This window comes from Talpa europaea (genome assembly GCF_964194135.1).
Source record: "Talpa europaea genome assembly, chromosome: 5".
NCBI classification, from domain to species: Eukaryota; Metazoa; Chordata; class Mammalia; order Eulipotyphla; family Talpidae; genus Talpa; species Talpa europaea.
In genome coordinates this window covers 99,554,630-99,567,331 of record NC_140071.1, presented here as the reverse complement: position 1 = coordinate 99,567,331, position 12,702 = coordinate 99,554,630, and the positions used below count along the sequence as shown (strand labels likewise).

The window sequence follows — 12,702 nt, the reverse complement described above, 5'->3', positions numbered from 1 at the left end:
GGACTTTTAAGGGCGGCATCACAGGGACACCAGCAGAAGCAGAGAAGAGACGCAGAGAAGCAGAAGCAGAAGCAGAAGGAATGAGAGAGCAGAGCAGCAGAGACCACCAGAGAATGCCAGAGAGCCCAGAAAGAATGAAGACTTGCTGGGGACTGGGAGCCCCCCAGCACCCCTGCCTGCTGTGTACCTGGTAAATCCCAATTAAAGCCTGCAAGAGCCACTGAGGGCTCCAGTTCTCTCTCCTCCTTTACCCCGTCTGCATAGGGTGATAGTAAACCTGCTCAGTGTCCATTCCTGCCCCCTATACCCATTTGCACGTATCACAGAAAACCTGCCCTGTGGCCATCCTGCAGCTACAAGCAGTAATGTTTAATTTTATGTAATATTATTACAAAATTCCACTGATAATCTTAAACCAGAATAACATTCAATCTTGAGTGCCTGTTACTTGCCAGGCATTAGTTGTTTTGTTTTGTTTTGTGGGTTGTTGTTTTTTTGTTTTTTTTTTTTTTTCATTTAAAGAATGTATAACAAACTATCTGGGAGTAGATGACAAATTACAGAAGAAAGTCTGCCTCCTATTTGTATTGAGCCAAACAAGCAGAAATTTGATTGGTGAATCTCAGTTCAAGATGAGAGTCTGGTCAGATATTTTATTTAGTATTTCCTTCTAATGAAAAAAAAAGTAATAAAGTGCTAATGCTACCAACTTGACTTATTTAAATGTTTACCAAAACTGCTTATTGTACTCCCTCTTAAACTTGGCTATATGACAGAATTGCCCAGAGTTTTAAAAAAAGAAAGAAACCAATGGCTGTGTCACACCCCCGAAATTCTGCTTTAATTGGTACAAGGTGGGGCATTCTAGAAACTATTTGCTACTCCTTAATAATTAGCCATCTGTATGGTATTTTTAACTTTCCACAATCTATCAACTGTAAGACTGTTTTGATTGGTCAGGTCTTTGTGTTGACTGAATTCTACGTAGCACGCTTACTGTGCAGAAAAGTTGCCGTGTCTCTATTTGCCTTAATCCATTTTCCTCTTACTTCTTTACTTTCTTTCAGAGGAAGCAAGTTGCGGCTGCCTCGGTTGCAGTGGTGACTGATCATCCCTGAAAATACCAAAGAAAGAACTGTGTGCCTCCTGGATATTTTTTTCTACTGAGGATTAATGCATCATACTTTTGCAAATTTTTCTCTACAGTTGCAAAAACTTTTTTTTTTTTTTTGCAAGAAACAAATTGTGAACTTATGACTGGAAAACAAAAGCAAAAAATGTTAGCACAGCTTCTCTGTCTCTTGGGGACAAGTTAGAAAATTCTGAAGTGAGCAGAAGCATAGTAAGTGCTTTCTTTCTTTTAAAGCTACTTCTGGAGAGAGGGGAGGCTATTGTAATGGTAAATTTCACTCCAAGAGGAAGAAAGGGTTGATTGATAATCAATCAAAAACGAGGTATTCATTTGAGTTTTGCATTTTTTCTTACTATATTGTAAGATTTTAAAATTTCTCTGTAAAATATACAGAAAAGTTTTAGCGGTATGTGTACGTGTGAAATAAATGCAATCGTGAGTGACATGGAAAGATTTTTCCAATGGAGGGGAGAGAGATGTACCACTGGGGGCTTCAGTGAGCACCCGGAATTCCAGGAGGAGAATTTACATTCAGAAATGTTGAAGTGAAAAATCCTCCCAGTTCAGGATTTTGAAGTTAAGCTGGGAAGAACACATTTTTACACCTGAAAGAATTCTTTGCTCAAAACCTCTTTTGGACGTGGCGAGTCTCCTAAAGGATGGGATAATTTGTGCTACAGAAGCTTCACTTTCCTGAGTCCACTCCAGGCATTTAAAATTTAACTGATATGTTTGGCATGATGAGGGCCACAGAGAACTTGGATAAGACTAGTGCCACCATAAACCATAACACGACCCCTGAAGGAAGATACGTTTATCTGGAAGCATTCCTGCAGGGAGGAGCTCCCTGGGGTTTTACTTTGAAAGGTGGTCTGGAGCACGGAGAGCCATTAATCATCTCTAAGGTATGTTTCTTTTTCCAATATTGTCTATATTCAAATTGCTCTTTCAGCTTTTGTCAGGTCCATCAAAATGCAAAAATAATGCTGAGAAGTGCCTGAATATTGCTTACTTTGCTATTTTATATCTTTTTGACTATTTGGGGATATTGGGTATAGCTTGGTGTTTGAAAGAAAAATGCGTCTGGTCATTTACTCTGAAATCCTTGGAAAAAATGTGTTTGATGGATAATCTCCTTTATTTAATGAATGAAATAGGATAAAACACAGCTACCACATGATCATTTCAGTTTATAAGTCAGATTAAAGATTAACCACATAGTTAAGGTGGTGGTAATTAAATGTATGTAGTTCTCTATTTGGCGATGGTTAGATCTTTTCCCCTTCTATTGCAAATATCTAGCATTCTGAAATATTTTAGAATTTGTAATTCTAGATAATTGATTTCATAATTACTATTTATTGCTTTTGACACATTCAGCAAGGAGATTGAACCAATTTTTTTTTTTTGGTATAATTCAAAGCAAAACACCATTTCTTTTTATGTACATATCTAAATCAAATCTTAAACCTCAGTCATCCTGCAACTGCCTCAACTCTTCTTTAGTCTTGGGGCGGATATGTATAGCCAGTGAGTTAATATATATTATGTATTAGTTTAGTATTTCTGCTTTTCTCTGGAACTCCAGACATAAAGATTACAGAGATTTCTTTAAAATTTCAGAATATTAAGTCTAAAACAATAGCATATGAATGTTTTCATACCTATACATTACTCAAGAAATTGAGAGGAACATTTTTTTCAGTTTGAGGGTGGGAAAGGGAAAACTGCATTTTATCTGAGCTCTGTTACCTATTTAAAGTTAGTTTTCATAAATCCCCAAATATGTGTTTTGAGAGAGACTGAAATGATTCTTACTATGGATGAGCAAGTGGGAATTGGTGTCTAGCAATAGTCAATATTACAGGGAACCAATGTAAATGATGGGGCTTTTCCTTATTTTTGCCAAGAAAACAAGATAAGTGTATCAGTTAAAATGACTTCCAGCTAGAGGTAAGAAACAGATTTCTATTGGCCTAAGTAAAGTGAGGTTGTTCTCCTCATATTACAAGAAGCTTAGGGATAGCTGTCTAGACAAGGAGCAGCAGTTCAATAATATCAGCAAGGACTTCATTTATTTCTCTACTGTCATTCTTACTATGTCTTCATGGTTGCATGATAGAGGCCATGTCTCCTGTATTGCATCTTCATTCTGGGCAGGATTGTGACTTTTTACATGGAAAAAGACATTCTTCCTATCAGATTTTTGCTTATATGCCATTGATCAGAACTGTGCTACATACCTATCCATAGACCAGTTAATGGCCAGGGGAATGAGATTACCATGACTAGTTTAGACCAGTCAGGATTTCTAGCCTGTGTTCTTGCAATAGCAATCGATCCTTACCCAATGTCAAGGAATCTCTGCCCACTCTTTGAACACATTAGAGTTCTGTTCTCAGGAATAAGGAGGGAATGGGTGCTGGGTTGGTAACAGAATATCTATCAGAAATATAAATATTAGCTCTGCATTTTAAAACATAGTTGTACATTCAATCCACCTTTAATGATAAGATCTTATATCCATACACTAGAACATGATTTCCTGTCAGATAGGCCTAATCCTAACCACTAATTAGCCACTCCTGTAAGACTTTTTCCTGCAAAATGGGGGTATATTGGCACATAGAAGGACGCTCAGAAAAAATCTTAGCAAAGATTGAGTATTGCTTTTGATTATTCTAGCTGACATGTATTAGAATACAAATTCTTATACAATACAAATAGCAATAGCTTGAACAATATTGGAGTTTATATTTCTCTCATATAACAGTCTAAGCATAAGTCAGATTGAAAGATGGTTGCATGGTGTCAGGGACCCAAGTCTCTTCTATTTCCTTGCTGCCCTCCCTGAGGTGAGCCCATCTGAATGATTCCCGATAATTTGCCGCATTTGCCTTCCAGTCAATGAGAAGTGGAAAAAGGAGAAAGAGGTAGTCACCTTCTTTTAAGGACACAATCTGGTACTATCCTCTCCATCAATATGGCAGTCACCAGTCACATGTGGCTCTTTCTGTATCAATTAGATGAAATAAAATTTAAAATGTTCCCTCATTTGCAATAACCACATTTTAGGTGCCACATTGCTTCAAACTTCTTGAACAATTCTCCCCATCTCGGTTGGCAAACATCTATTGATCCAAGTCCCATTTCTTCTTCTTTCCACAGTTCTCCTGATTTCATCAGGCCAAGATAGGTATATCTCTTCTATATTCCCATAACATGCACTTATATTACATTATATTTTTAAACTTATGGTGATTGTTTTCTCAGAAATTTGTAAGTCTTTTTAGGGCAGAGCTATTTCCTTTCATTTTTACTGCATTTAACTCGGAGCCCAGGTACATAAATATTTGTTGAGGAATTGAAAAGCATAGCATACATCTTATTTTGCGTTTCCAGGATCTAACAGCATGCCTGGCGCAGAGTAGGTACTCACTAACTTCTATTGAATCGATGAGTAAAGACAAAGTTGAGAAGGGGGCAGTTTAAGCTGGGAGATAGAGTCCCAGAGATGCCCAGGACCATCTTCAGAGATGGAGTGTGTATTAGTTTTCCATTGCTGCTGTAACAAATTGCCACAAACTTAGTGGTTTAAAACAAATGTGTTATCTTAGAGGTCTGTAGTTCAGAAATCTAACAGATCTCACTGTGTTAAATTCCAGGTGTCAGCAAAGTTGTGGTCCTTTCTAGATACTCTAGGGAAAATCTATTTCCTTGCCCTTTCGGGCTTCTAGAGGCCACCCACACTCCCTGGCTCATGAACCCCTCCCTTTACGAAACCAGCAACAGCAGGTTAAGTTCTTTAACCCCTGCCTCCCACTTCCACTTTGAAGTATTCTTGAGATTATATTGAGTCCACAAGGATAATCTCCTTATTTTAAGATCATCTGATTAACCACTTCAGTTCTAGCTGCAACCTTGATTCACTTTTATCATAAAGCCTAATATTTTCACAGGTTCAAGGGATTAGAATGTGAGTATCTTTGGTAAGGGAGGGCATTATTTTGCCTACCACATGGCATTTGTGCATTGGTGAGAGTGTATGTAATTAAGACAGTACCTGGGATGAGACTAAAGTGAAATTTAGTGGTTGATCATTTGTATCGCAGATCTTCTTTCTTGGGCCATGAAAAAGTGCACTTTATCTTCTAGACTGCTACCCAAATGTTTACTATTCTCCTAATGTAGGGTGATCCCCACTGTAGGGAAATGGCAGGGATAATACACATCGAGTCATACATATGAAAGGCACGTACACTTATTCAAAGCGGTTATAAGCCTCCAGGTATGGATGACAATATAATGGACGAAGTATCATTTTTCTTTAAGTACAAATGAGGCAGGACAATGTATAGGGAAAAAGGAACTACAAAAGGGTGGCCTTAAAAGAAATCATTTTCGAATCGCTTTCTTTGGGATTTAATGTCCTTGAAAAGGGAAGGTGGGGTTGAGCAGAGGGCCTCTATAATCTGTGTACTTCAAAAAGAAAGGGTAACTTTTTTTAAATAGCGATTCTATGTGGAAGCTCAAGTAATTCAATAGTTCAGGAAGTTGGCAGCCTGATTTTATTATGACTCACTAGGTATTGTGGCTGAGAAAAGCAGTTCCACCTGCATTGGGGATGCACCTGCCCTGGGGTTCACAAATCAAGTAGTGAGTTAACAACAGAAAAAAATTGCTGGCACTTACCTAGTGCTCCTATGCGCCAGGCTTGGGTCCAAAAAATCACATGAGTGGGTCATTTAATTTCCACAACTTTGTGAGGTGATAGTCTCATTTTACACTGGAGAAATGAAGACAAAGAATTTGAGTGACTTTCTGAAACTCTCGTAGCTAGCAAATAACAGAGTTGGAATTTGAAAGCAGGCATTCTGGTTCCCCAAAGTCCATGTCCTTAACACACCATGCTATTCAACCATAAATGCCTACCACATATTTGGCTCTGTATACATTCCAGAGTTATTACCTGGATAAAACATTGGGCTGATCTTTTTCTCTATGTTTTTAAGTTTATTAGAGAAACACAATTTAAAAATCAGTCCTATGAGGTCCCGTAAACTAGGTATGCTGTTCAAGCACCTCCTTTAAGTAATTAAAGAGCAGGGCCACTTAACAGTTCTCACTAAATATCTTTGTGGTGTCTTCATCTGGAGAGTCACCTTTTTGTCCACTGCAAACACGGGCTTCTGAATTTAAGGTTAAGCCAATGTCTCAATCTCTTTTTTTTTTTTAATAAAGGTTTATTTATTTATGCTTACAAGAACAGGGGTATAGGCCAGAGGTGAGGGAGGTAAGAGGATTCACCAGAGACAGTGAGGAACAGAACAGGCACATCTATCGAAGCACACTGCTGAGGGGAGCAGTGGGCGAGTCAGGAGAGGTCTGCTGCGCCATGTGGGTCACCTTCCTGGCCGGCCGGGGAATTGAACTCTTGCTGTGGTGGCTGTGGATAGGTTCATAGTGCTGCGTCTTAACCCCTTTCACCACCAAGGAGACCCAATCTCTTATATTTCTCATGTCATCAACCCTTAGAACACATATTTCTGATCCCTACTCTTCTGGGAGGTATCTATGCTTTAGCTGTGCTCTCTTCTGTGCCATCTCATGCATGTCTTCTTGTTTCCATCTTCTGCACCTTCATCCCTCCTTATTTGAAATTCCTTCTATGTATAACAGTGTTATCCTCTTCCTGTCAGTCTAAATCACCATCTTTCTTAGGCCTTCTCTACCAAGACTTAGATCACTAACCCTACCCCAGTCCCACCTTCCCATTCTTTGTGTAACAGAGGATGTATTTGCTATGTGAAGTCAGAAAGTCACTCAAACACATGTGCCCAGGCTTCTTGTTGGCCATCACTACCCAGATTTTATAATAGTCTTTCTACCATTAGTGATATGATCTAATCCCTGAGTCCTCTTTATATTTCCTTCTTTGGAGATAGAGAAACATCCACAACATCCCAATCAACCTGCCATTTTGAAATGAAATGAATAGCTTTACTGGATCTATACATAGTCCTTAGATTAGGAAATTATGTGTTTGGAACATAATGGAAATGTCTGGATGACCATGTTGAAAATGTACTCATTTCTCGATTTTCTACATTCATCTGTCCAAAATTTGCACTTTTCAGCCTTGTAGCTTCCTTGGTGTCTCTCGATTTCTCTTAGCCCATTTCTTCTGCACTAAAACAAGGTTTATTTTTACAAATTCTTCAGCTATGGTCCCTCAGTTCATTTTGAAATTGATTATAGGCAGTCCCTCAAGACTTTGGACTGTTTGGCTTAATTCACCCCCAAAGTCATGTTTTTTGTTGTTGTTTATGTCTCATTCCAAGTGCCAAGCTAGATCAGCTTGTTATTGACATTTTAAAATAAACAATTCTTTCTGAGTTTCTCACCTTATTTTACCTTTCTTGCCTTCTCCTTTTGCTAGGAAAAGCATCCTTTGCCTTTTATACAAAGGTAGCCTCATCTCTGTGTTGTCCTTAAACTAATTTGGTTGTTCCCTCATTGTTCCATCCACCTCTACCCTTCATTTGCTTTAATTCTTTAATCTCCCCAGCATACCTATTCATGCCACCTTCTAAAACAGGTAGTTGTTTGCATGTGGCATTCTGCCAATAAATTGTAATCTCTTTAAAAATCAAATGAGTTTGGCTTTGGTGTATCCTGCATCTCCCAGCAAAATACTTTTTATTTCACACACACAAGAGTTCAATAAATGCTCATAAATGACTTACAGAATTTTAAAGCTATAAATAATTTAACAATCATCTAATCCAATTTCTTCAACAGTCAGAAAACCAAGACACAATAAAATTCATTTATTTGCCAAGATGGTTTCTGCCTTAGCAAATTATGTATGTATATTTGAGCAAGTGTCTGTGTATGTGTGTGTGTGTGTGTATGTATGTGTGTGTAAAACAAGTAGTTTAGTTGCTTTCTGGTTGTGCCATTCAGACTTTTTAATTAACGCTCATCCCCTATTAAGCTGTACCCCTACACGCAAAGGACCTTTCCATTTCCCATCCCTCCGTTCTTTACTTACTGTCCCCCACCATGCTTAAACTATGCACAACACTAATGAACATGGAAATGTGTTAATGAATGGGGAAGATAAATGAATATTTAAAAGGATTTTCTTAAAAATCTTTGTGAGAAAGATGTTGAAGCTAATATGCAAATACAATACTGGAAAAACCTGTTTAAAAAAAATAAGGCAAGTTGGTTGAGTTTGACTCTCAATGATGTTGCATATATTGAATGTTTGGTAAATATCTTTTGAATTAGGCTGGGGGGAAAAAAAGGAATGTTATGATTTCTTTAAAACATTTTAAAAATTACCTAAACTTGTCTTTAAGTGTTTTCAGACAGAAGCTAAACATGTGATCTTATTAATATTTTTAGATATAACTTTTATTCGTATGGCATGCTGAGGTGGTGTGCCAAATGGATCTTAGCATTAATAAGATCTTGCTTTCATTTAAACGAACAGGGGGCCTCCCTGGTGGCGCAAGGGGTTAATGTATTCACAGGTGAGTTTGATCCCCGGCCAGGGAGCTACCCACATGGCGCAGCAGATCTCTCCTGACTTGCCTGCTGCTCCCCTCAGCAGTGTATTTCAGTCAGTCTGCCTGTTTTGTTCCCCACTCTATCTCTGGTGAATGCTTTTACTACCACCCTCAACCTCTGGCCTGTACCCCAATCTTGTATGCATAAATAAATAAATCTTTTAAAAAATAAAATAAGTTCCCAAGGCAATGCCTCCTACACAATTCAAGAAATATTTATGCCTCATTTTAGTGAACCTGCGATGGGATCGGAGACAAAGAGAGACTTCCTCTCAATCTTGGAAAAGTGTAACCTCAGAGGACATTTTGGGTCTTAACTAACAAATAGACAATTTCTTCCATATCTTCCCTTTGATGTGCTTCCAAGCAGCGAGCATCTAGATCCAAAGAGCAGCAGAGCGGGTGCCCCCCACTGCCCGGGTCCATCCCGGGGTCCATCCACATCCATTTCTCACACTCTGACATCCCTGCACTTCTCAATGAAACAAAATGAGCAAAGATTCTTTGCTCCATGTAAGCACTGTTTCTCATTCTCTTTTAATGACTTTTCCCAAGAAAGCTACCTTGTGTCTCCCAAGGTGTAGAGTGAAGTCACAGTTCTTGCCTGCTTCACAGGAGGACTTCCCACTTGGTAGGCTCAAATGCAGAACATTCTATCCTGGGCCTCTGAGCCTGAATTTGCTCTTATGTCAACTGCATTTTTTCATTCCTCAGCTATTCACACATCTATTCATTATATCTCTTCCCCATTTTGAGCTGCATTTTATCTTAACAGATTTATGAGATTTACCTAACATCTTTGTTTTCTGATGCCCTCTGGTAAGTTTGCATTACTTTAGGGTTTTAATTTCTGTGTTATTGTTGGGGAGGGAAAGAAAGTTCTCCCTTCTCTAAGTTCTTCTTGGGCTTATCATATAGTCAAATTAACAACACACAGATGAATAGGAGAAAAATGCCTTTTCATTGCATACTTATGGGGAATCTACATGTATATGGAATCTGATTCTGGTAAGGGAAATATGATTACACATCTTGAGCTAATGAATGGAGATTCAAAGGCAGAGGATGGGAAGAGGGAGACTCATAGGATGAAGACCAGATTCTCTGCAGTTAGATGTTTCTGTAAATAGGATTCTTCAATAGAAAGGTTATTTCTGGTTTAAAAAAGAATGCAATCCTGGAGAATATCTCCCTTTTTCATTCTCCTAGGAAATTAAGAAGTGATAAAAGTTTCTCATGATCCCAAATGAACTGCACTGACATCAGCTCAAAATAATCCACATGCCAAAGCAACATTCTTGGAAAGACCCCTCTGGAGAGCTTGCGTGTGTGTGTCCTGGTGGGGAGAGCTAGCCTCGGTTGTTTTTCCTTTTAATTTTAGGCAAGTTGGTACAGTGTAGAGTAACATACTCCCCAGTCAAATATTGAGCTTGGAGTGAAAATAAGTTAAGTTTTATAAGTATGGTATAAGCAAATTTATACCATGGTTCTTACTGGCTCTGTAATCTTCTGGAAGTAACCTAGCTTTCCTGAACCTCAGTTTCCTTGTCTTTAAAAGTAAAACACTTTCATTAGATGGAGTTGTTACAAGTAACTGGTGTATTAAACTATACAACAGTGCTTTGAAATGACAGAAAAATAATCTAGAGTTTAGTTATGATATGATGATATGGACTAGTGGCAGAATAGGAGGGACCAAACAGAAGTTATCATTCATATAACAAAGATGGCTGATTTTCTATAATATGGCCAACAGATACTGCCTCTCATTGAAATGTTGGACAAATAATTCCCTGTCTTCATGGAACTTACATTCCAGTAGGATAAGGTTGGCAATTAATATGTTTCTACATGATAATTTCAGGTTTGGTAAATGTTTTTAAGAAAAATATTCCAAAATGATGGATTCCTGAGGGGTAGTGTCTATGGATTGGATATTTGAAGAATTGGGTTTACTTTAAATAGGGTGATTAGGGCCTCCCCAGTGGCGCAGCAGTTGAACGCTGGGTTGCGAAGCTGCCCGAAGCCTCCATGGCACCAGTTCAATCCCCGGCTGCTTTCCAGCCTCCGGAGGAGGGACCCACATGGCGCACAGACCTCTCCTGCCACCCGCTGCTCCCCTCAGTGTACTTCAGTACACTGTACTGGATGGACACTGTACTGGCAGCTTCGCAGCCCAGTGCTCAACCGCTGCGCCACCGGGGAGGCCCACTCTCTGTTGTTTTTTAATGGAGATCTTGTTTCATCTTCAGGCATTCACTCACCTTGTCTTTGTTTTTCTGTCATGGCCTTGTCTCCTCAATTGACTTAAATTCTCCCTTTCCATCCAGTCTACACTCTACGGCTGATACATTCCATCACATGCATAGACCACAATAAGAGTTTAACCTTAAAATCAAAATTTTCATGAATTTTGACAGTTGTCTTTATAAGAGAAGGCAAAATGAAGAAGGAAGAACTACATGGTAGAAAAAAGGAAATAGATACCTAATAACAGTGTTGCTATTTCTTCCCAGTGTGGGTCAGGCTTTGCAGTAGATTTATTTATTTTGTAGAAAGATTTGTTTTTGTAGAGGAGAAAAGAGATGTTTCATAAATGTAGGAGCCAGGATTGAAAGTTAACTTACTTCATGAGTTCCCTAACACATTTAGTCAACTTGTTGTTTACTGAATGCCTAAAATATGAGAGCACTGGGGAAACAGTAACAAACAAGGTCCCTGCATCCAAAGAGTGTTGGTTCCTGTAGAAACTGACCAGTTGCTGCCACACCCACATCCCCTTTTACTTTTGCACACATTCTCATGACTTCCAACTGTCAGCACCTGTGTTTCTTTGATTAAGGACTTTCATTTGCCATCAGGTAAATGACTCTGAGAGCAAGCTTCAAGGGCTGTTGGAGGGGTGGATGAGCAGCCCAGCTCTCATGCCTTAGGTGGGAGAGCTCAGGGTGTTTTCTGATGGCTCTGAGTTGCCCCAGCAGAAGTAAGCTGCCTTTGTACCTGGTTTGGTAATAATAATGCACGTACATGGGCTGTCTTGCTTTCCCTTACCTCCTCTCCCTTTCCTTTACTTCCCAGATAAACTACTTGCTTTATAATTTTGTCTCAGACTGTTTCTGGGGAAACCCACACCAAATAACCACTATTTAGGGAGTGCTCACTGAGTGAAAGGCAGAACGAAAGGTCTAATGTACATCTGTTTCCAAAGTCTGTGATCTTTCTACTCTGCTATGCAATTCAAGCAGGAGGGCCCTCATAGTATCCTAGACTCCAGTGATTTCTCGAGCTGAGAAAGGGAGAAATTAATTTCTAGATGCAAAATCTTGCAATAGTCTTTCTCCTCTTCCACCCTCTCATGGCAGGGGTTGATGAACCACATTGCTTTCATCGCCATTTCTCTCTTTCTGTATCAATCAGGCACCAAGAGATGTCAGCCTCTCCTCTGAAGGAGAATCCAGTCTCTCTTTGTCCTATCGGTTCTTCTATTAGGTTCTATAGGTGTATGGTTAGGGAAAACGTGGCCCCTATGAGCAGAATGGACTAAACAAAATAACTGATTCTTTTGGTGGCTCTCTGAAAATACTTTCTTTTCTAGCATTTTATTTATCTTGCTTCTTTTCTTTCTCAAAACATATTATAAACATAAGAAAAGCAGACAATACATTATTTTTCATCTAGAATATTTGACAGTATAACATGTGGCTATGAAATCTGGCATCTAAGCAAGCAATAAAATAGAACTTCCAACCCATCTGAACCCCAAAATAACAGAGTAACGTTTCAACATTAAATGCAGTTTCCTTGCATAATTTGTATCACTGCCAAATTCAATACAAGAAGCTTCTTTTCTTTTGGAGCTGTTTACCCATAATGCAAATATTCTTTGACCCACTCTATTGTGCTTTCCTTGCTTTTTTTTTTGCTTGAGTTCACTGAAGACTGCCAAACAGTAGCTTCATGTGACAGCTGTTAGTTTGCCTTAAACCTCAACTT

At 38.9% G+C, this 12,702-nt stretch overlaps 1 protein-coding gene across 1 annotated transcript in view; it reads left to right on the top strand.

Moving 5' to 3' along the window:
- Window positions 1-1,824: 1,824 nt before the first annotated feature.
- The window catches only part of SHROOM3 (shroom family member 3), a gene marked incomplete at its 3' end in the record, with an annotated part of 298,853 nt that continues 287,975 nt past the window's right edge, over window positions 1,825-12,702 (top strand). The window contains exon 1 of the mRNA XM_084234121.1: window positions 1,825-2,037. Coding sequence (XP_084090247.1) covers window positions 1,861-2,037 — 177 coding nt within the window. The 5' untranslated portion in view covers window positions 1,825-1,860. The remainder of the gene's footprint in view (window positions 2,038-12,702) is intronic.